The 25,615-nt window shown below is 41.6% G+C and overlaps 1 protein-coding gene across 2 annotated transcripts; it reads left to right on the forward strand.

Annotated features, from left to right (window-relative positions):
• The first annotated feature begins 15,264 nt into the window (after positions 1–15,264).
• On the forward strand, positions 15,265–24,172 carry hpxb (hemopexin b). Of its 2 annotated transcripts, none has more exons than XM_051702526.1 (10): positions 15,265–15,412; positions 16,913–16,935; positions 17,116–17,244; positions 17,527–17,684; positions 17,821–17,974; positions 22,264–22,479; positions 22,576–22,668; positions 22,775–22,905; positions 23,456–23,603; positions 23,835–24,172. In XM_051702526.1, exons 1-10 carry the CDS (start codon positions 15,348–15,350, stop codon positions 24,059–24,061), a joined length of 1,344 nt encoding a protein of 447 aa, XP_051558486.1. In that variant the 5' UTR covers positions 15,265–15,347; the 3' UTR covers positions 24,062–24,172. The 2 variants fall into 2 exon arrangements, with proteins under 2 accessions (XP_051558486.1, XP_051558487.1); XM_051702527.1 differs by having other exon boundaries at positions 17,119–17,244.
• The last annotated feature ends 1,443 nt before the right edge of the window (positions 24,173–25,615 follow it).

The raw sequence follows: 25,615 nt of genomic DNA on the forward strand, positions 1-25,615 counted from the left end.
ATAAATAGATTTTATACTTTTATACAGTGACACACCCACTGACAGTTGTTTGTTTCAGATTCAAACATTGTGCAGAACTATTTAAACATGCTCACACACATGTAGGCGTGTCTGTCTGGCCGTGTTTGTGTTAATGTGTCCGGTTGCCAGCTGCTTCGAGCTCCTTGTTTACCACTGATTCCTTCCATAGGCTTAATCTGCAAAACAAAATTGTCGAAAAATTAGCAAGTTATCAGTATGTCTGATGAGAGAAGGCAACACATGGATATGGTTTTGCAAATGTTTTGAGGTAAAGTAACCCTTATTTGTAAATTGCATCCCTACAATTAAAAGCATTCTTGCATCACAAGATCACTTTTTGGCAGCCAAAAGTTTGAAATAATGTACAGATTTTGCTGTTTCAGAAGGAAATTGGTACTTTAATTCACCAAAGCGGTATTCAACTGATCACAAAGTATAGTCAGGACATTACTGATGTAAAAAAACAGCACCATCACTATTTGAAAAAAGTAATTCCCTATCTGTCACTCACTCGACATTGTGTCGATGTCGTGACACTAGGGGTCGCACTTGGGAGCCCCAAACACTGCTGATCTTTGAGAAAAGACTAATGGGATTTGGCAAATGGAAATTGCATGCCACTCCCCCAGACATACGGGTATAAAAGGAGCTGGCTCGCAACCACTCATTCAGATTTTTTCTTCGGAGCCGAGTGGTGTTCATTCACTGAATTTCACTGCCCTTCCATTTACCTCGAGTGTGTATGCTGTTGGAAATACGGTGCATTTCAGTGGTTTCTCCCCCTCGTGCACGGATAAAGTGCAGAGAATGCCCCTGGGCGCTTTGACAGCTAAGAGAGTGTATATTCTAAAAGAGTATTTTCCTCTTAAAGAGTGAGCACTGACGGAGAGCGTCTTTTTAAAGATGCCTTTCCATCTGTGTATAGTTCCTGGTTGTGGTCGTTACCTCTCCGCCTCTGAAGGCCACGATCGCTGTCTCACCTGTATGGGCCACAGCCAGGCTGAGACAGCGTTCGTGGATGGCTTATGGTCTCATGGCGAGAGCATGACCATGGCAACTTTGCGGTCGTGGCTTTCCTTCTTCAAAAGGGGGAAAGCCTCTCCAGCCACTCCCTGCCCCGGTCCTTCTACCTACGGGTACGAGGCCACAACGGTTAGTGCTGGGGGCGATTTGGGGATCCCAATGGGAGTGGTTCCACCGGGTAATCCCCCACGGACCTCCCATTCACCAGTACGCTCGTTTGCCCCAGTTGAGTTCTGGGATGAGACAGGCGGCTCACCCCAGGGCGAGTTTGATGTCTCATTCAGGCTCGAGAGCAGTATGAACTCTCGATCACAGCATCAGAGAGCAGGCTGATCCAGTCAGATGCAGAGGACTCGACTGGGTTCCCACCTTTGGGTGTGGTCGCCTAGTCTGAGGCCAACGCGGAGCTAGCGGCCATGCTTGCCCGGGCTGCCACGAGCATCAGGCTTGAGTGGAACCCTCCACTCTGCCCTGAGCCCTCGTGGCTTGATGAATGGTTCCTGGGCTCAGAGCGCCACTCATGGCTGCGCCCCGGTTCCATTCTTCCCGGAGGTGCACGAGGGGCTCACAAAGTCGTGGCAGGCACCTTTTACTGCCCGGACCTGACCTCTTAGCTTTTCTGCTCTCATTACCCTCGACGGTGGGACGGCCAGGGAGTACACAGAGATTCCCCAGGTGGACAAGGCGGTTGCAGTGCACCTGTGCCCGCAAAACGCCGCCACCTGGCGGAATTGCCCGAGACTCCCGTCCAAGGGCTGTAAGTCCACGTCGTCCTTGGCGACCAAGGCTTACAGTGCTGCTGGACAGGCCGCCTCTGCCCTGCACACCATGGCCCTCCTTCAAGTGCACCAGGCCAAGGCGTTGAGAGAGCTGCACAAGGGTAGTCCTTACCCGGGAGTGATGCAGGAGCTGCGCTCGGCGACTGACCTCACCCTCTGGGCGATGAAGGTCACGGTGTGGGCACTCAGGCTTAACCTTGTCAAAATGAAGGATGCTGACTAGGTATGCTTCCTTGACTCCCCCATCTCCCAGGCTGGCCTATTTGGCGACACCGTTGAGGACTTTGCCCAGCAGTTCTCGGCGGTCAAGAAGCAGACGGAGACTATCCAACACATCCTGCCCCGGCATGGCTCAAGGTCCCGCACCCGTCTGCTCCTCGCCAAGGGCGTCCCCCTGTGGTGATGAATGTCCGGCCCCGACGTAAAGCCCCCCATCCCACGATCTGGCTCCAAGAACCCTAGGAAGGCTTCGAAGTGCCCCTGAAACGGGCATCCCAGGGATGAGGAGACCCGCTGTAAGTTTGGAGGTGGTGAACAGACCACTCCATCCCCCGGTGGAGGGCCGGGAGGAGAATCTTTTGTTCCCTTTGATCTTGATTTCACCGCATGCCCGAGGGGCTGCGGCACCCACATTTTCAAAGAAAGAGCGGTTTCCTCACAGTGGCCGCCGGACACCGAACATTCACGGCAGGCAGGCAGGGCACTACGGAAGCAGGCTCTGCGCCTTCGCACGCCCAGATGCGGTACACACACACCCAGGCAGTTGTGACGAGTCACAAGGACATTCACCCTCTTCCCCGTCACTGACCGGTCCTATGGTGGGCACGCAGAGCAAGGTAAGTGCTTTGACATTTCTCTCAGCACAGCCACGAGCCCGGGACACGAGGCTCCTGCTCCACCCTGTCGCAAGGCCCCACCCACAGGTACGTCAGAAGCGATTGTCCCCATGGTGCCCCTCGCTCGGAGCTTGGTGGCATGGCTAGCGCTCTCAAACCCGTTGCGCTGGTTGGCCAGGATGATCCGACTCAGCTATGCGATTCAGTTCGCCAGGCGCCCGCCCGAGTTCAGCGGCATCCGCTTCACCTCGGTGAGGGGCGAGAACACTGCTGCCCTGTGTGCGGAGATTGCGATCCTTCTGCCATTGTGCCAAAGAATGGCAGTGGGTTGCGGCCAATCTTGGACCTGTGAGTGCTGAACCGGGCCCTGCACAGACTCCCGTTCAAGATGCTGACTCAGAAGCACATTCTGTCATGCGTCCAGCATCAAGATTGGTTCGCGGCAGTAGACCTGAAGGACATGTACTTCCATGTCTCTGTTTTACCTCGGCACAGACCCTTTCTGCGGTTCGCTTTCGAGGGCTGGATGTATCAGTACAAGGTCCTCCCCTACCATCTGTCCCTGTCGCCTCGCGTCTTTACGAAAGTCGCAGAGGCAGCCCTTGCACCGCTAAGGGAAGTGGGCATTCGCATCCTCAATTATCTCTATGCTGATTCGAGCACAAGGATCTGGTGCTCAGGTACCTCAGCCGGTTGGGGCTTTGGGTCAACTGGGAAAAGAGCAAGCTCTCCCCGGTTCAGAGCATCTATTTTCTCGGGATGGAGTTAGACTCGGTCTCTATGATAGTGCGCTTCATGAACGAGCGCGCGCAGTCGGTGCTGAGCTGCCTGAAGTTGTTCAGGCAGAGAATGGCAGTCCCACTGAAACAGTTTCAGAGGCTCCTGGGGCATTTGGCGTCCTCGGTGGCAGTCATGCTGCTCGGGTTGATGCATATGTGACCACTCCAGCACTGGCTTCAGGCTTGAGTCCCGAGATGGGCATGGCGCTGTGGCACGCATCGCATGGCCATCACGCCGATCTGCCACCACATGTTCAGCCCTTGGACGGACCTTGCATTTCTGTGGGCGGGGGTCCCCTTAGAGCAAGTGTCCAGGTGTGTCGTTGTTACGACAGACGCCTCCAAGTTAGGCTGGGGTGCCGTGTGCAATGGTCTCCTGGACAGGACCAAGTCTGCATTGGCATATCAACTGCCTTGAGTTGCTGGCGGTGTTGCTGGCCCTGCGGCAGCTTCGACCATTGATCCAGGGCAAGCACGTGTTGGTCGGGACGGACAACAGAGCAACAGTAGTGTATATAAAATGCCAAGGCTGCTTATGCTCGTGTCACTTGTGGCAACTCGCCCTCCGTCTCCTCCTCTGGAGTCAGCAGCGACTGAAGTTGTTGCGGGCCACTCACATCCCGGGTGAACTCAACCACGCAACGGACATGCTGTCATGGCAGGTCACACTCAGGGGAGAGTTGAGACTCCACCTCCAGGTGGTCCAGCTGATTTGGAGTCGATTCAGTGAAGCACAGGTAGACCTGCCCCCTGCCCGCTCTGGTACTCCCTGACCGAGGCTCCCCTCGGCACAGACGCGCTGGTGCACAGCTGGCCCCGGGGGCTGCACAAGTATGCATTTCCCTCAGTGAGCCTGCTTGCACAGACCTTGTGCAAGGTCAGGGAGGATGAGGAACAGGTAATTCTGGTGGCACCCTACTGGCCCACCCAGACTTGGTTCTCGGAGCTCATGCTCCTCACAATAGCCCCTCCCTGGCGAGATCCCCTGAGGAAGGACCTCCTCTCTCAGGGACGGGGCACCATCTGGCACCCTCAACCAGACCTCTGGAATCTCCATGTCTGGCCCCTGGATGGGATGTGGAAGACCTAAGTGGCCTACCACCGGCGGTGGTAGAGACGATCACTCAGGCCAGGGCTCCCTCTACGTGGCAGCTGTATGGCTTGAAGTGGCATTTGTTCATGAATTGGTGTTCTTCTCGAGGTGAAGACCCCCAGAGATGCGCAGTCAGGACGATGCTTTCCTTCCTGCAGGAGAGGCTAGAGGGGTGGCTGTCCCCCTCCACCTTGAAGGTGTATGTGGCCGCTATAGTGGCGCACCAGGACGCGATGGACGGTAAGTCACTGGGGAAGCACGACCTGGTCATCAGGTTCCTTAGAGGCGCTAGAAGGTTGAATCCTTCTAGGCCACACCTCATTCCCTCTTTGGGATCTCTCCATGGTCCTGCTGGGCCTGCGGAGAGCCCCGTTTGAGCCCCTAGAGTCAGTTGAGCTAAAGGCTCTCTCATTGAAGCCTGCCCTCCTGAATGTGCTCATGTCCTTCAAGAGGGTTGGGGACCTGCAGGTGTTCTCTGTCAGCGACACCTGCCTAGAGTTTGGTCTGGCATACTCTCACATGGTCTTGAGACCCCGACCGGGCTATGTGCCCAAGGTTTCCACGACCCCTTTTAGGGATCAGGTGGTGAGCCTGCAAGCGCTGCCCCAAGAGGAGGCAGACCCAGCCTTGTTGCTGTATCCGGTGTGCGCTTTGCGCATCTACTTGGACCGCATGCAGAGCTTTAGAAGCTCCGAGCAGCTTTTTGTCTGCTTTGGTGGACAGCAGAAAGGAAGCGCTGTCTCCAAACAGAGGATCGCCCACTGGGTCGTTGATGCCATCATGATGGCATATCATGCCCAGGACGTGCCACTCCCCGTGGGGTTATGAGCCCACTCTTCTAGGAGTGTAGCAACCTCCTCGGCCCTGACCATTGGTGCCTCTTCAGCAGACATCTGCAGGGCAGTGGGCTGGGCAACACCCAACACCTTTGCGAGGTTCTATAATCTCCGGGTTGAGCCGGTTTTGTCCCGTGTGTTGTCAGGTCTGAACAGGTAAGTTCCAGGACAGCTGGCCAGGTGTACCGCTTGTGCATAGTGCCTTTCTCCTCCCATGAGGTGAAGACGTGTGCTTTTGACTCCCAGTCGTGTTCACAAGTTGTGATCCCTGGATGACTTTCCTCCTAAGCCCTGTGGCAGACGAGTTTGCGGAGAAACCGCTGCCGGCCCAGTACGTGTGCTACTTAGGCTCTGTACTGAGGTAGGTGCTCCACATGTACTGGTTCCCCGTAGGTGACCCCATGTGATATCTTCTGCTAAATTGTTTCCCTGTTGGTAAACTGCGTCTTCCTTGGGCAGAGGCCCCTCTGCCCCCGGTCACCATGTTTGTAGAAACTCCCCCCCCCCCCCTCGGGTAGGACCTACCATGGGACTTCTCCACATGACATACTTCTAACAAGACTCGTTAAGACCATGTGACATATTTCCACTCAAAATACTCCCCCGCCTTATTTTTCTCTGGGCGGGGTGTGGTCTCCGCGGTGTCTTCCCCTTGGAAGTGACACCCCCCCCCGACGTAAACATTTATGGCCCCCAGTCGGTTAACAAATTCCACTCTTTTTGGGGAGAAAAAAGAGGAAAAGAGGCCACGGCTGGACTAGCCTATCCTATTTTTTGGGCAGTCGACTTGTTCCAGAAGGACCGTTCGATGCTCATAAGAGTGTTGGGGGAGGTTACGTGATGGTCTGGTGTACTGGCTACAAGGCACACAGTGGTCAGCCCATCTCGCACTGCCAGTCCACTTAACACAGTTCAGCTAGTTGTGGCATTTTGTATAGGGACCCAAAGTGTCACTACATCAACACAATGTAGAGTGAGTGACAGATAGGGAACGTCCTGGTTACTTCCGTAACCGCCGTTCCCTGATGGAGGCAACGAGACATCCCTCTTGCCACAACACTGAACTACCCACTGAAATGGCCGGGACCTTGTCTCGGATCCTCAGCACAAAACCTGAATGAGTAGTTGCATACCAGCTCCTTTTATACCTGTATGTCTGGGGGAGTGGCATGCAAATTCCAGTCGCCAATTCCCATTGGCCTTTTTTTAAAAAGCAGAGGTGTTTGGGGCTCCCAAGAGTGACCCCTAGTGTCACTACATTGACACAATGTCTCGTTCCTTCCATCAGAGAACGGAGGTTACGAAAGTAAACAGGACAATTCCTTGTATATGTGTTGGGTTTTTCTTTGTCATGTATATATGAATCAATAAAAACAATTTAATTACAACCAAATTTTAATTGAGAAAAAAAGAAAAAGAGTGAAAGTAAGGGAGTCACGTGGCACCATGCAAGGGTTGTTCGTGTGAATGGCGAGCTCTGCACACTTTGCTAGTTTTTAATACTTTTTGTGTCATAAACCGGTGAGATTCGATACACCCCATTTCATAACTGTTCTATGAAGACAATATGTCAAAGAATTCAAAATTCTCGGGCTCTGGAGTCATTAAAAGACAAAAAATTTGCTGCAAGTTTGCGGCTAGTTTAGATTTGTTGTAAGGGGTATGCTGTCATCTGCGGGTGGTTTTATTTGGCAGCTTGATTGAGGAACGTCTTGCTCTGTGATGTTTTGGGCTTTCTTTAGCCAGTTTCTTATATCCATATTGACAATTATTTGTAGTCAATCATGGACAATGAATATTTAAGGCTACTGTAAAACCGGGTCTCACAAGTCAGTAAACGAATTTCCTGAGCGGGGCACACTGACAAGCGGACAATTAAAGAGATAAGCTCACACTTGCAAACTGAGGACATAACCACATCAAATGCCAATATATGGATGTTGGAGGCATGAAAGCTTAATGAAATGAAAGTTCCTGTTGATACAGGGATTTTGTTAATTTGTGTGTGTGCACGTGCGCTCAGTCTGCAAAATCTGCTTTGCTGATATGCTATTAACAGTTTAATCTGAGGGTGCTTTTACCTTCGTTTGACGTCAGCTCTGATTTTGGTTAATCTTTTCCACAGACTGTTTTCACAACATTCTTTTGTGAAAAGAGGGTGCTTAGCACCCATAAGCACCCATAAGCACCCCTGTAAAACAGGGCCTGACAGTGGTTTTTCCCTCATCTGTGCAAGGTATGATAAGAATTAAAGTTTATTTTTTACTTTTTGATCACCAACTGACTGTAAAAAACAGAAAGGATACTAAAAGAGACATAAAATGAAAACTGACTGTGTGGATCTCGTCTGTGGACACAAAATACACGGAACAAGCCAAAAGGAAACTTTTACTTGTAAAATGTGTATTGACTTGCTTGTAAACACATGTATTGTAAAAGTTTTTAAATTCAAATCTACAAGCTCTTCCAACAGACCTCCAAATGGCACGATACTGGACTATAGCCATGCTGTAAAACAGAGAATGTTGTGAAAACAGTTCATGGAAAAGTTTAACCAAAAGCTGACTGTATTACAAAGTGATGGGCTCTACTTGAACTCAACAGCAGGGAACCTAGCCACCATGGCATAAAGTAGCTGGTACTAATTTTAACACTTATCAGAAGATTAAATACAAAAAATAAATTGTAGTGTGATGAAAGACCATTAAAGTTATGTTGTGTCACAAGAATTTAACATTTCACACTAGTCATTTTTTTTTATTTTCCCAACAGAAATATCTACAGTGAAGCTGAAGTTCACACAGACCTCTGCTTTTTTCCAGCCACTGTTTCACAGCAAGTGCACAGCAGGAACATGAGGTCTCCTCCCAGTCTGTCAGCTCATTTCCTACCTGGATAACACAGGCACTATGTGACCAAGCACAGGGTGAGCAGGAACTTCAGCACCTAAGGGAATGGCAAATTGCAGAAATGGACAAAGTTAACCAAGGTTTGGATTCTGTGGTCCTTAGAACTCAGAAAGAGGAACGCTACCTGCTAGAAAGAGTAGAACAAACATCAGTACTGTTTAGTATCAGTCAAATGCTGACCATTAAAATAAAGAATAAATAAAAATAAAATAAATAGCTAAATAAACATCAGTATTACTGTTTAGTATCAGTCAAATGCTGACTATCTTAATACTGCCGAGACAAGAGATAAACGGCAGCAGTGGTGTTACACCACAGTTCAGAGGACACATTCAACGGTGGAAAACCAGACTTTTAAATATTACATTTTGTAAATGCAATGACTGGAATTGTTTGGATGAAGGGGGTAGCAAACTGTGAATCCTGAACAAAATGGTTTGGTGAATACATGTTTACTCATTAGCTTCCACTCAGCTGAAAACAATGAAAGTAGCTGCGTGATTAGCTAGTTAGCTCTAAGCTCGTTTTCACAGAGAGTAAAAGACGGACATTGTTTATTTTACTTTCCAGCATTGTGTCTCACCAACTTGGTAATAACATAGCATGAAATCAACACTCAATAGGCACAATCCACCACCGCACCGTTGTCTGCTGAGCTGCAAAAAGATGCTCTGATGTTTAACTTTCAATCTGCTACATCACTGACTGCACTGACAAAATATAGCTGGCTAACATAGCAAACAATAACAAAGATAAACATGAGTGACATGATTGTCAAGGACAGGGTTAACATTATATTAGTAATATTGAAAAGGGAAAATGATGGGGTCATTGTTTATTAACTTTCCAGTATGTATTTCACAAACTAGTTAGCAATGTACCGTGAAGACACACAGCTCAACTCCGCCCTGTCTGCAGAGCCACCGTCAGCTCAGAGTCAGCTCTGTAAACAGTGGAGTCAAAGCGCGCTTTGCTGGACAAACTACGTAATGACACCAATTCTAAAGCATTGTTTTCTGCATTATATGTTCTGAAAAAACGTATTCATATCGGCGCATATCGGTAAACATATACGCAGATACCGACATATTGGTGAAAGTCTAATATCGGCCAACCAATATATCGGTCGGGCACTAATAGGAAGACACAACAACAAATACAACAGCTAAAAAGAAAGAATGCATCTGAAGCTCGGGTAGGACAATTCCTGGTGGACAGGCAGCTGTGAAAGATGGGCCAACTGAGAGAGCAGATCCACATGTGGTGTAGATGCCCAAGCGGGCCCAACAAAAGTCAGCTACTACAGGGTGTTTGGGAGCTGATACAGCCCTGGGAGATTTCCTTCTCTAAAAAATTTTATTTTTCAGTTTAGCCCACAGCCCAATATCATACCTTTTGGAGAGGTTGTTGTGCATGAGAACAACCTGACTTTTCCAGTTGGTGTGTGTGGACCACAAGGGCATACGTGTGCTTTCTATTCTGGAGAGTTAGCACATGAGAGCCATGTGGCTATGTTTGAACAACTGCTTGCTCCATGTAATAGAGCTCTAGGTGGCATGAACAAAGAGTCCTCCGAGACAAATAGCGGGAACTCTCGTATAGTTAGGAAGATTTGTATATCAACGACTTAAGAGAATACTTTGGACAAAGGAGTAAAGCTGCAAAGCCCCAAACAACAAAAGCTTTTGCATTGCAAATGGGACAATTCAGAGTCGTCCAAGGATGAGGACTTGGAATTGCCTGGTTCTGACACCCGTGGAGATGACCTGTCCCTAGTTATTCATCCAGTGTCAAGCCAAGGAGAGTCAGAGAACAAGTGGCCATTAGCTGGACTAAATGGAGCCAGAAGACATTCTCTCTTCAAAAGCAATGGAAATCAAAGAACCCTGGTCCCAGTCTTAAGTAGAGAGCCTTATTTTTCCCCTGAGGAGAATGGAGATGGATACTATCGAAGTCAAGGAATCCAAAGAGGAATGTCTCATTATACCAATGATAATATACCACCTGCTATGTCAGATTACAAAGGTGCTAAATCAATCTTTCGCAGCTACTTGGACCTCCCCTCAAAGGAACCAGGACAGTTTTGTCTGAGCCCTGGTGAACTAAGACAAACTTCCTCCCCAGCAGATAGCACGGATTTCAGCTACACTTTCACAATTAGGTCAGCAAGCAGTCATAGTAGGCAGTCTATTTCTACAGATTACCATTTTGCCAAGGGTCTCTCTTTGATTAACAGAAAAGGGGAGCATCCAAAGAGAAAGATTAATTGCAGCAGCCTATCTCCTCCCTGTACTAACACAGAACAGTGTCCTAAAGTAACTGACATCTGGAATTCAAAAGATCAGTCACCACCAGGCAGCTCTGAGGCTTCCAGCAGAATTTACAGATCTTTGTCTATGTCAGCTATAGAGGGAAAAGCAATGCAGCAGACCAGATTTGATAAGAAGAATGATAAAAGACATGGGAAGAGACCAAACTTAAGCCTGTTTAAGGTTGAGGAGAAGAGGAGCATCAAAAAAATTGCCAAACAAGGTTCAGAATGTACTGACTTCACTTCACCCAGTGGAGTTCATGTCACTCCTCAAGGGCAACTCTTTGTGGTGGACTGTGGGAATGTCTGTGTGTAGGTAACTGATCTACAGAGAAATGTTGTGCAAAAAATCACTCCTCCAGCATGTGAGGGTACCTCCAGACACTGTCGCAACTTCTTTGATATTGCAGCTAATAGTAAGGGCCTAATTGTCCTGACTTGTGCTGCTGAATATACTCTCCTCATGTTTAGCCACCACGGGGTCTTTTACAGACCTTTGGAGGATCAGGGTCGGCAGGTGCACAGCAAGACCTAGAGGCTCCAAGAGGGGTCACTGTAACATGGCAAGATTCATTTTTGGTGGCAGATATCTGGCGTAGTACCCTAACAGCCTTAAAGCTGGATACTAAGACAGGAGCTAAGATGGAATGCACAGTTGTTACAGGATTCCATAGGCCTTACTTGATGGCAGCTTGCTTGATATCTGGTTTGATGGTCGTGTCTGAGAAGGGCAATGAGACTGGATGGTCAGCCTGTATAAAGGTGTTACAACCTGAATGGAACACCATTTGTATCTTGGGTGTCTGCTCTGGCATGGGTCCTGTCCTCTCAAGTCCTTGGGGCATTTGTATTGATGCAGATGGATATGTCCTGATAGCTGAGAGCTGATAACTGTATTGTGCTTTACCCTGCTGTGAGTCTTGGTCTGTCTATTGTGACTGAAGGTTTAAGTAGCCCTAAAGGCCTTGCTGTGCTACCTGATGGCCATCTGGTGGTATCAGACAGCATGAACCACTGCATTAAGATTTACAGCTATAAGTGAGGCTTAAATGTGTTGCTAACCTTCATCTATAAGTTCCTTTAAAAATTAGTAATTAACCTATTTTATTTGATTTTTTAAGTGACTTAAATAGTATTAATAACATTAAAATATGAAACATAGAAATATCCATAAAATACATATCTTAACTAAGATAAAATATAGGTTTGATTCAAGGGTATTTATTTAAATAATTAGAAAATTAAATAGTTTTATCATTTTCAAACAAAATTATTTCAAATGATATTCTCTTTGTTGTTTAATTTCTTTATTATTTTATTTTCATTTGGTTTAACAAAGTTTAGCAAATCCTCTACATTTAAATCTTATTGTTTGATTTTTGGATGTGATAAAAAATATCCATATTTTATTTTTTAAACAAGGAATATACGTTTGATGATTTTAAAAATGTAATGAGACAACAAGTTTAAAATATCTGAATATACAATCTCCATAAATGAGAGAGTATCGTGGAACTACTATAGTGATATGTTTAAAAATAATCACCAGTGATTAATCAGAAGGATGTGTTTAACCCTTAATCACTGTTTCTTAGAGGTTTACAGTTTTACTGTTTGGGTCAAATTTGATCCAAAGGGCTCTGTTTTAAGTGCACAAGCATTAAGTGCAGCACAATGCCTTAACTCACAAGCGCAAAGTCAAAGGGCATGGCCATGAAATGTTGGAATTTTTTTGCAAGCGTGTGCTAAGTAGGTTTGGTGAAATCGCACGTGCAAGGCGCTAATTGGGTCAATGGAGGTTCTTCTCCTGCACCGTCTCCGCCCTATTATACAGTCCATTCCCTGTCAAGCACCAGCAATATAAACAAAGACAGAACATTCATAAGAAGTTGGTAGTGTAAATTAACTGTGTGCAATGAATTGGAAGAATAAAAATATGGATTTACATTATTTAGTGCGTCCTTGTTAAATGGGACACCTTTTATACGCATGGAAAATGTGGATATGGATGTAGAATTAAATTAGAATGTAAGCATTATTTATCATTTTCATCTACTGACACACAAATCATGGCTAGTATTAACAGTCACTGTATTGCCATACAATACCACGATATTGATTTTGAAAAATGTAATTAATTTATTGAAACATGAAAAAATAAATCCAAGTGGTCAAAAAAAAAACATACCAAATCCAAACATTTTACTCTTTCCTTCTTCCACTGGCCCCTTTTGCAGTGACTTAAACATAACCATGACCTCTAGAAAATGTAACACAAATCTCATAATTTTTTGTTTCAACAAACGGCTTCAACAGTGATCGTCAAGGACATTATTTGATGTTCTGTAGCCTACTTTCAGAATTTGGACATTAACTTTATTTCCACCTGCTGGTGAAATCTCCAAACTGCAAATGCAGGAACTGAATTTGGACTTTGCACTGAGTTAAGATGTGGTATTGAAACATCTTAGCACAACGACCAAATTCTTAGGAAAATAGCAAATTGCGCTTTGCACCACTTAATTATATACAATAATACACCCAATGTTTGCGCACCTAAACCCAGAGTAGCGCAAACACTCCCACTCACGGCCATTTGCGCAGGCATGAAAATTGCACTTAGAATTAGCGTTCTCATGAAAATTGGATAAGATGTTGCGCGCGGTCACAGCACGTTGTACACTCATGAAAATAGAGCTCAGAATATCAAAGGTTTTTTTTTTTTACCTTATTAACTCCATATATTTTTATATAAAAGAAGCACATTTTATATTATCTTCACTTCTATAAAAAATTTGCTTCAGAAATTAAAATATCTCACATATCGGGGCCATCTGTTGGAATAAAATAACAATTGCATGAAATAACAATTTTAACCAGTAGATGGCCCCAGTGCTCCTTGCATTGGCTGATCTCTATAACCCAATGCTGTAACACTTAATTTCTGATATTATTAGAAATTATGCATTGTATATTTATATATATATTATAAAAAACTATTATTTGTAAAATTTTAGCATTTTTTTAAACCACTTGTGTTGAAGTGTCATATTTTGCTGCCATAGTCAAATCTGACTGTGTTACAAAGAAAATAAGCAAAGAAAGTAATTGCTTTGTTACCTATCATTTCAAACATCAAAATTCTATCATAAACTTTTTAACAGAGGGCTCAGATTCATACTTAGACTTGTATGGTATGTTTGGTATGTGTGGACAGGTTTGTCTACATTTGCGAGGGCCAAATGTTACCATCAGAAAAAAAGGCTCCTAAATGTGTCAGATGATGTTGATTTTTCAAATCTAGTGATGTGCACCGGTTTGTGTGATGGTTAGGTTTAGGGGTAAAATTTCACTAAAATAATCAAACAAACCTCTGTGTGTGTGTGTGTGTGTGTGTGTGTGTGTGTGTGTGTGTGCGGGCGGATTTGGGTGGTTTACGAGGACGATTTTTTTAGGTTTACAAACTGGTAATTACAAGGGTATTATGCTATAAATGTGGTTTATGAGGACATTTCTAGTGTCCCCATAATTCAAATCGCTTAAAAACAAACAAAACAAAAAAACATACTAAACAATGTTTTTTTGAAAATTTTAAAATGCAGAAAGTTTTTTGGGAGGGTTAGGTGTAGGGGAAGGGTTAGGGTTAGGGAATAGAATCTATAGTTTGTACAGTATAAAAATCATTGTCTATGGAGAGTCCTCATAAGGATAGCCGCACCAATGTGTGTGTGTGTGTGTTTTGCATTGTGGATTTGTTATAGTCTCACTATTTTTGTGAGTGTGTGTTCTGCATTGTGTCCGAGTTATTGTTTTTATTTGGAAAAAAAATGGATCTGTTTTATTGCTCTGTTCACCAATTAATTTCCTATGGTGGGTCATATTTTACACGAATATGATGAGTGTTGCACTTTTTTTTTTTTTTAAACACTTAGACTTATAGAATACATGTCCAATTTTTTGTTGTGTGTTCAGATGGCAATTGTTGGAAAAGTCCCCAAGCCTACCACTTAGATAAGGGAAGCCATTTTTATTAACAAAACAAAAATGATTCACATTATGGATTAAAACTTTATTTTATGTATATTTTATTATGTTTCTTGATATGTCTGTGCTAAGAAGTGAAGTCTTTCGTTTTAAATAAACTGAGCACCATACTTCAAAACCACTGTGATTATATTTTTAAGAAGATTGTGGTTGAAATGCTTAAAAACATTTAAGACACTGAGTCAGTCTTTATCTTTAGTATATGACATGCAAGTGAATGTAAGAAAGAAAGAAAGAAAGAAAGAAAGACGTTAGTTCCAAAGAATTAAAATCTTTATTTTTCAAGTGTCAGGGGACAGAGGCATTCAAAGGACTGTCACTTGGTAGACAGGGCTTACATTTCTTTTTCAAGTGTGTATCGAATTTTGGAATTTCCATGGAAAGTTTTCACATTAATGTATACCACTTTTGCTACTAGGTTGCTGACCCCTGTTTACTGAACAAATGGGGAACACATGTCACCTGTGTTTTTGTATTATTTAATAGGGTTAACTGACCATCTAAAAAGGAGATTTTGTAATAGTGGAAATTCCACCCCTGTTCTGACCAGCTCGATCAGTAAATTGTGTCATGTTTACCAAAGGATATCTGCTCACATAGCGTACCAATATTTATTGCATCCACCCACTGAGAGAGCCAGTATAAAGGTCTGGTGCAGCCCCTATTTCCTGCCTTTGACTGTGCTTGGCTAACCTTGATCAAGTGGACAGCTCATAATGAAAGTGCTCTTTCTTTCCCTGTATGTGTGCTTGGCTATTTCTCTGAACCATGTGGCTCAAGCGTGAGTATTTGATACATTTGATAGTATTGTCACTCTCTTTCTAAAACAGACTGTAAAGATATCCAAAACAGCCTTCCTTCATATCTTTCTAAGGATCTTCTAATGCAGTGGCACAAATATAGTAACCCATAGTTTAGCCACGACTCTTCTTTAGATTTTGGACTGAAACCTTAGGGGGTTATGTTTTTTGTGTATGATTTAGTGTGTTTTGCTCTTATTTACATCACTTTCTTCTTTGTAAAAGAAACTGCTACAAAGGCTATTAGGCTATTCACTTTCTTGTCTGTCACCTTGTAAAGAAAGCTTCTGCCAAAAACATGAATGTAAATGTATAGATGCCATGACACATAGTATTGTATAATTCTTCAATTTAACTTAGATTACTAATATATATATATATATATATATATATATATATATATATATATATATATATATATATATATATATATATTCTGATATGCTATTCTTCTTTCCACAGTTGCACAGAGCGGTTATCTGAGTTACCATAGACTTTGTCAGTTCGAACCAGTCTAGCCATTCTCTGTTGACCTCTCTCATCAACAAGGCATTTCCATCCCCAGAACTGCCCCTCTGGCACCAACAATCATCCATGTGATTATCTAATCAGACAATCGTGTGGCAGCAGTGCAGTGCATAAAATCATTCAGATATGGGTAAGGTGCTTCAGTTAATGTTCATATCAACCATCAGATTGGGGGGAAAATGTGATCTCAATGATTTGGGCCATGGCATGATTGTTGGTGCCAGACGGGTTGGTTTGGGTATTTCTTTAACTGCTGATCTCCTGGGATTTTCATGCACAACAGTCTCTAGAATTTCCTCCGCATGGTGCCAAAAACAAAAATCATCCAGTGAGTGGCAGTTCTGTGGATGGAAATGTGTTGTTGATGAGAGAGGACAACAGAGAATGGCAAGACTTGTTCGAACTGACAAAGTCTACGGTAACTCAGATAACCACTCTGTACAATTGTGGTGAGAAGAGTAGCTGTTCTGAGATGCGGGTTGGCGCTGTTTTGAAGGCACGAGGGGGACCTACACAATATTAGGCAGGCGGTTTTAATGTTGTGGCTGATCAGTGTGTATACATATATATGTGTGTGTGTGTGTGTGTGTGTGTATATATATATATATATATATATAAAACAGTGTATAGTTAGCCAATATGCTTACATCATTGATTGCTTGATTTTAGTTTAAATTTGGTCTAGTGGAGTTTGCAACATTGAACAACAAAGAGCAGGGTCAATAACACAAATACAGACTGGTCAAAGTTCATATCAACATCTTTGGTTTAGTTCGATCATGCTGTTTTTCAATCATGTTGAAAAACAGCATTTGATCAGTGGATCACAATAAGCTAAAGATTTTCCAGGCTTAATTCATATTTGTTTTAGTGCTATCAGTGCAATAGGTTTATGTTTCTAGATGTAAATTTCTCAAAGCTTAATATTTTTTAATTGTTTCTCTTTATTTCAGCCACCATGCTGTCACCATGGCAGGTAGGCATGAAAATCCATCACTGTTTTTGTTCTTTTAATAATACAATACTATTACCCATCAGTGCTATCAATAAAACGTGTCATGCTTGACTATCACCTATAGCAACAGCAATATAATTATCTTGATCTACTGCATGCTCTATATGACATTAATGATAATTTCATGTAAACGTTTCCTAGCAGATGAACCTGAGGGCCATTCACATTCTAAAGTGGGGGACCAACATGATGTAAAACTTGACCGCTGTGAAGGAATTGAGTTTGATGCTATTACCCCAGATGAAAAAGGAAACACTTTCTTTTTTAAAGGTCTAGAAACATTCCTCTTTTTATTATTCATCAGTATATAAAAAAAAAAAAATATATATATATATATATATATATATATATATATATATATATATATATATATATATATTTGGCCATGGTTGATCAAATTGAGGTTTAAAGTTGAATAAAAGGAGAGTTAAAGCAAGCTACAGCTATTATTGTGAATGTTTTAAAAAATATATATATATATATATATATATATATATATATATATATATATATATATATTTTATTTTTTTTATTTTTTTTTATTTTATTTAGGTGACCATCTATGGAAAGGTTTCTCTGGGCCAGCTGAGCTCTTAAATACCACATTCCAAGAACTGTATGATTATCATCACCTGGGTCATGTTGATGCAGCCTTTCGCATACACCATCAGGATGATCCTAAAGCTCATGACCACATCTTCTTTTTCCTGGTGCTCTTTATTAAATTACTTTACATATTTCTTTGCATAGTAAATGTGCAAACCCACACCTGTATCTCACAAAACACTTGCAACTGAATACTAATGAATATTTGTTTCTTTTTTTTTTCTTTTTTTTTTTTTTAAGGATGACAAAGTGTTTAGCTATTACAACTATACTCTGGAAAAAGGCTATCCTGTAAAGATCCAGCAGGAGTTTCCTGGTGTCCCCAGCCACTTAAATGCTGCTGTTGAGTGCCCAAATGGAGAATGCATCACCGATTCAGTGCTGTTCTTCAAAGGTATATAAGTAAATCATATGCTCTACATTCATGTAAATTGCAACTAAAAGTGCACTGTTTAAAGGGATTATGAAATGAGGAATCAAAATTTCCTTGATCTTTTGACATATAGTAAGAGTTTATTGTACTATCTAAATGTACTGTAAGTTTCATGAATCAAAACATCCTCCCCATATGCAAAAAGATTTATTGAAACCAAGCTGCTAAACTGATCATTCTAATATTGCATCCAGGGACTAAAAGTAAAATGTTTTTCATTTCGGTTAATTCTGAACAGAAACAATATTTTGTTTTGTTCTGGCTCTGGCGTTCCATGGCCTCATTTCCAAATGGTAACCAGTTTGAACTAAATAAAAGAATGGTTAATAACGTTCTTTTTAAAATGACAGTACTCTGTGCTAAGGGTGGGTAATATGCCAGTTGAAATGTAGCCAGTTCTCGCAAGACAAACAAGCAACCTGGTCTGGAAAAATAAGCCCAAAATAAGTGACTTGCCTCACCAAAAGAAGCGAAATAATCAATCAAATTTTTACAGTGTCGGGGATTGTTCAGCATAGAAATCATAAAATGCATTGTACACAGTAGCCAATGTAAAATAATGTATTTTCAATAAATGTATCCTTCATATTAAATATAATGTATCCCCTAGTGTTTGTGCGGTCAAACAAATGCGGACAATGTTAAATCAGTTGAACCATGAACTCTAGAACTTTATTTATCTTTTACACCACAATACAGGAAAAACATCTCTTTTCTCCACTCTCTTAAAGGTGACATAACATAGTAATAAGGGTATGTGAATTCTGCTTCTCTTTTATGTATATGATGCCACACAGGCCCCCCAAGAATTCACAAAAAATGCTGAACTTAGTGGCTCTGGGTGCAGTAGAAAGCTAAAATAATCAGGAGATTATAGAAAAGACGCAAATGCAAATAAACAATATTTAAACCCAACCTACTATATACCACAATCTATAGGTCTGCATACAAACACAAAATAACTAAATAAAGGAAAGAATAAATAAATAAACTGCAGGACTTTTGCCCGTGTTATGTATATATACAGAGACAGTTTAGAAGAGACAGACCACTGGTATTAAAATGGGAGAAATTGGAATGCCTGCCTTACAGGTAAAAGAGCCAATCACCTTTTAGATACAGACATCGCCTGTCAATCAACTCGAGAACACGCAAGCGCATTAGCTGAACCTGCCTAAAAAAAGCATTTTTTAATGTGTTCTGAGCTAAAGAAACACAATTTATGATACTACTGTTGACTGGTTTTACTGCTGATTTTAAATATTTTCTTTGATCGTAATCTTGACCAACCGTTTTCGAGATTTCTGTCTTTCTCCATTCAAGTAGATAGGAGCTGTACTTGTATGTCACTTTTTACATAGCTGCCTAGATTGCCCGAGAGCGTTCCAAAGATGGCCGCCGAATAAATTGGCTTGCCTTGAAAGGGGCTTCAATATATAGGAGATATACTGTATATAACGTAGATATAACATTTTTCTGCACACTGCACAGCTCTGTCTCGCAGAAGAGACGCAGCAAAAAGCCCAAATGTGAAAGCCCAAATGCAACTGCGTTGCTCACGCCTTGCTCTTGGAGTATGTGTGAATCAGGCCTAAGATGGCTGATAGTCTTCATTCTGCTACACAGTGGTGTACTGTATCAACACCCTTCAATGCCTCCATCAGTCCCCTAGTTGAAATGATGGACTGACCTGCACAAATGCCACCTAGACAGAGGGACCAAATTTTATCCTTCTACCATGCTTGTTTTGGGGACAAAGCCAAGAGATGCACCCAACCATGCAATTTTTGTGGTTGGGGGATGACGGCAAGTCAGCAGTCAGTGAATGCCGTGGATGCTGTACACTCAGACAGTTTGCTCTTCATCACACATGAGTTATCTTGTCATAATTTCCTCTGTGACACTGGGGCGTAGATGAGTGTACTGCCCGTGACTCAGCTTGATGCTCTAATGCTCTAATGACCCCTTACTTGAAACTGCTAATGGTAGCAAAACCATCACATCAGGGTCACCAATGTAGGGTTTGTTCAGTCAAACAAACAGACAATGTTAAATTAGTTGTACCATGAACTGTAGAACTTATTTTTCTTTTGCACTACATTAAAGGAAATACATTTCTTTTCTCTTCCCTCTTAAAAGGGACGTAACGTAATATTAAGTGTTGGTGAATTCAGCTTCTTTCGTATGTACTCTATATGATGCCACACCCCAAAAATTATTACAATATTTCAAATAAACTACAAGCACACACTCATTTCTCTTGGCTCTTTAGCTGCAATAAGCCATATGAAACAAAACATTAATACAAAGACAGGCCTAAATAAATAAAAAAAAAAATTTTTTCTTATAGGTCTATTTTTGTCCAAATCTGGCAGCAAAAAAAAAACAAACAAACAAAAAAAAAAAAATGCATTAACGCATCACTTGAAAACATTTAAAAACTTAACTTTTTACCTTTAAATTAGACTCCTCCACTGTGTGTTTGACATCAGTGATGTAGAGTTTGGCTCAAACAGTAGGTGGGGATATTTAGGCCCTTTCCCACAGCAGGTAATAAATCCCGTTTTAGGTACCTTTTCCCGGGACTAGTACTTTTCGTAGTTTTCACACCTGAGGAACGTTAGTTTCTCGAAGGCGTTTTAGGGGATATTTTTAGTTCCAACTCCGGAGTAGGCTTTTGGGGGCATTTAGGGACTGTGGGAGGTGCTGCAGCCTGTGATTGCTCTAAAACCTATGATGCACAATGCATTGAGAGGAGTCCACAGCTGCTATTTGTAAACAAACTAGCTGCTAGCCTGCTACTCAGATGATTGCGCTAATTTTACAATTCTCTTTACAATTTAACAGAAATAAAACCAACAAAGTATCCAAAGAGGATCACCCATTTCACATGTGTGTGTGTTTGAGCAGAGCTCATTTATTTACAGAAAATAAAGTGATATCAGGATTACTGCATAACATTTTTACTGGGATGACTGATTTCAAGAGTGGGTAATTGAACTCTATTATACACTAAACCATCAAGAAATCTAGTTAAAATATGGGAAGTATTGCATGCCTGTTACTGCGTGGTTGCATCAAGATGTCTTTTTTAAGTCAATGAGTATTTCAGTACAGTAATTTCATAATGTCATAAAAGCCTTTATTTTACAAGATCGTGATGATAAATAGGGTTATAGTGCATTTTCAGCATGTTGACCGCTGAGTTTAGTGTGTACTGTGTGGTTAAAGAGCTTCAGGGACACCTCACATGCCCAGTTTAAACTTTATAACCTGAAGACCTGTGTCTGAAAACTGGAAAATGCTGCATTTGGAGGCTGTATAAAGATGGATGAAGGTATGTTTAAATAAGGTGCTTTTTAAACTGCTTAGAGACCAGTTTTCTTAAGAGTTCCATTCATCCAAAAATGCTTAACTGGTTAAACCATTAACTGATTAGGCAGTTGCCTTCGTTTTCGGATGCAGCCAAAGTTTGTATAAAACAGCCCTAACAAAAGTGTTGCTCTGATCCCAGCGTCCTCCATCAGTGTTGTTGACTTTGTTGTTGTTGCTATTGAGTTGTGCATGCAAATAACGTTGCAAGAAAAATGGTCGATACTAGATGACGTCATTACAGGGATGACTTCTGTGAGTGCAAATGAAAAGAGGAAAAGTCTCCATGGGTGTGCCGTTCCTCGTAAGAGTTCTCAAGTTACTAAGGTAAAAGTACCAGGGTTGTAGGTGGGAAAGGGCTATTTGACAGCTGCTAGTGGTTTGTCACTGTGTATAATATAAAGTTGTCAAAAAGGTCTTCAGAATGTCATGGAAGGCTACATCCACAACGTGCAATTAGGCAAAGAAATGTGTGATGCAGTTTTTTCTTTAGAATCAAAGCACATTCTAAAGAGAGATCCTAATTTTTTAAGGTAACAGGAAGTGGTGTAACAATTGAAAGTGATTTCGCTCCCGTTTTTAGTTGCTTTTTTCTTTTTTCTTTTTTTTTTTTTTTTTGTGTGCAAAAAACATTGTTTTCGGTCCTTGTACGATTTTTAGTCTCTGATTTCATCTTAAATGAATGTTTCTGAATGTAAATCAGAGGGTCAGAGAGAGGCTGGAAAATGGTCATGTACTACAAAATGATAAAATGTTTGCTGCACCACATGGAAACTTTTTTTTTTTTTTCTTAGAACTTGTGACATTGCACTGATAATAGGCCTGTAGTTTAGTGTTACACTGTACTCATATTGATATATCACAATAAACCTCCTCAGGAAATGAAGTTTATAACTTTGACATCAAGACAAAGTCAGTCAAGAAGAAGGTGTGGAGTCACTTGCCAAACTGCACATCTGCATTCCGCTGGCTAGAGCACTATTACTGTTTCCATGGTCACCACTTCACCAGATTCCATCCTGTTTCTGGGGAAGTGACAGGAACATATCCAAAGGATGCTCGAAAATATTTTATGAGGTGTGGCGAAGGATTTGGTGAGTGATTCACTCTGTTTTTATGACCGTCTAGAAGGACTGACTAACTAATATGATATGACTAATTAATATATATCCAATTTAATTGTTCCTTAGGTCATGGAGCTGGTTTCAGAAAGCTGCGCTGCAGTGAGACCAAGCTGAATGCAATCACCACAGATGATAAAGGGAGATCTTATGCATTCATTGGTAATTGGAGTTTTCTATGATATAATTATATGACAGTGTAATCTGCTAACTTTTATATAAATATACCCTTTTCATTTTTGATAATGTTTTAATTTTACTCATACAGATTCAAATTATATGCGTTTGGACACACACCGTGATGGCAGTCACCCTTTTCCTATTGCCAGGTCATGGAAGGAAATTGCTGGTGGAGTGGATGCAGTTTTTTCTTATGGTGATAATATGTATATCATCCAGGTAAAATCAACAGGCACAACCAGGTTGACATGGAGTTAATAAAAAAATTACATGGTATTATTTTAGGTGGCCTTACATTTTTTATTTTAATTGTATTTCTGATATTTTGCTATTGTGTTTACTGTAACAGTACATAAAAAGTAAACAGAAGTTTTTACTTTGATCATATATTTTTCTGACTGTGTTGACGAGTTTAATGATGAGGCTTCTATTTATGAGACTACAACTAAAGAATGTTGACCCAAGTGTGATTTGATGACTTCGACAATGTTTAAACAAAGTTTACAGAAGAGTCTTGTCTTGCTAAGAGAAACAATAACCAACAAACCAGCAAAAATGTCAATCAAAACTAAACAGAGTGAAGGCAGTGATCCGTTAAACCTAAAGTGTACTTTGACACAAGAAAAAAAAAGGAAACTGGGTCTGTTCAGTGGCTTCTCATGAAAGTCCCCAAGAAGTCCTCAGAAAATAAAATTTTCTCTCACTTTTAAAACTTTATATTCAGTGAATGTTCACAGCGTGGTAACAGATATATTTGTGTGTGTGTCAGGGTGATCAAATCTATATCTACAAGTCAGCAGCCCATTATACTCTCATAGAGGGCTACCCTAAACCTCTGAAGGAAGAGCTGGGCATTGAGGGTCCTGTGGATGCAGCATTTTTGTGTGCAAATCAGCACATTGTACACATCATACAAGGTAGGAATGATACGTAATTGCCATTTAAATAAAATATATAGATACCTTATTTACACATCAAGGTGGGTCAATGACTTGTGTTTACAACAATTAATATTACAATGAAGCATTATTTAAACCATTACTAATTAAACTAATTAAACATAAAACAATTAATTTGCTGTCTCATTCACTGCTGTGAGCAATTCCTAACTAGGCAAATTCCTATGAATAAATAATTTTCCTCCTCAGGTCAAAAGATGTATGACATCGATCTTGCAGCAACTCCTCGAGCTGTTAAACAGGAGAGGTTTATTCCTTTTCCAGAAGTTGATGCAGGCCTTTGTGATGCTGATGGCGTAAAGGTGTTTATTGGTTCAGAATACTATGTGTATAAAAGCCCGATGATTCTGGCTCTGAGCAAGATCAGACCTCAACCTCATAAGATCTCCCCAGATAAATTTGGCTGTGAAGAATAAAGACTCCTAAGACTACAACAAGGCCACAGCTTCTGATTACCAACAATTTTCACAAGCATATTAATTTTCTGCTTCTCTTGTTCTAATAAAAAAAAATACGCTTGTTTAGCATGTTTTTGAGTCTGCATTGTCAACTTAGGGTACTGGGATAGTCAACAACAACACAAAACAAGAATAAAATATATTTTTTAGCGTGCTGATATTTTTGGGCCAGCTAAGATATGTCCTCTTCTTGATTAGCCTCCTCATCCTGTAGTATGGAGACAGCTGATGACTTGGAATATTCTTCAAGAATACCAGAATGAGAACATTTTTTTTTTTTTCCTCATCTAAAAGACAGAAACTTGCCTCCTGAATCTCTCTGGAACACTCACTTTCCAGAAAGTAGCGACTTGTCACACAGATGGTTTTGTGTCTGCTATAATGCCATGAACAGTATTATCCATGATCGATTTGTCTGGTTCAAAATCTTTGTGATGCAGGCACAACCTCCAACCCTGCTTACCTTCCAGCTGAGGCAACAGCTCCCTCATTACACACAATTCATCATGGGTGTTATAAGAAATAAAAAGCATCGTACTGGAAACCATTAGGCTTTCTCTCTTTCTGCTGTTTGCTATCATATAGAAAAGCAAAAAGGAGATAGTAGGCATTAATTAATGCAGGATTTAATCTCAGGGTATGCAAAAACCTGACCAAGTAAAGAAGTGTACCCTGTCTAGGGTGGTCTGGGGGTATGCTCACCCATTAGATTTTTTTACAAAAAAATAAATAAATAATTAAAATCACACCAAAGTGTTCAATTCTGCTGATGTTGAGAGAGGAATTTTTTTAATTTTCTTGATTGGCTAAAACATTTCTAAAAGACGAATAGTGCAGAATGCAGGTCATGAACTGAGAAATAAAAATTCCCTTGATCTTTTGACATATAAGAGGTCATTGTACTATAAAAACATCCTGTAAGATTCAGAACTCAAAACTTTCTCATTAGTCTAAAAACAGCTTATATTGAAGCCAATCCTCCAAAATGACAGGATGTGGAATGTGCCACTTTATTACGTAATAGTGTGGCTAAACACCGCCTCCGCAGAAGAAGATCAACGCCTGCTTCTATATCACTGCCTGTTTAGCCCCGCCCACCGATTCACACATGTAGAAGGTAAATAACGAGAGAGGCAAACGCAGGTCTATGCAGAAACCAAACGATAAAGATGGCTCCAAAGACAACAAGACGTTGTGCATTGCCAAGTTGTGGAAAAACACAGTCTTTGCATTGCCTTCCTTCTGATCCCAACATTAGGAAAGAGTGGATGAACTTTATTTTTAATGAAGTTCCAGACCACATCAGTAAGAACTTTGCCCTTTGTTCACTTAATTTTACCATGGATTCGTTTACAAACAAGGCACAGTTCGACGCAGGATTTTCAGAAAGATTGAAACTAAAAGACGATGCTGTGCCGACTATATTGGATCTGACAGTAATGTCGCACCACACAAGTGTGAGTAACTGTTTTTATTACGTGGTCACTATTGCTTTGTCTGTTATTACAGATC

The sequence above is a fragment of the Myxocyprinus asiaticus genome, chromosome 7 (genome assembly GCF_019703515.2).
Source record: "Myxocyprinus asiaticus isolate MX2 ecotype Aquarium Trade chromosome 7, UBuf_Myxa_2, whole genome shotgun sequence".
Taxonomy (NCBI): domain Eukaryota; kingdom Metazoa; phylum Chordata; class Actinopteri; order Cypriniformes; family Catostomidae; genus Myxocyprinus; species Myxocyprinus asiaticus.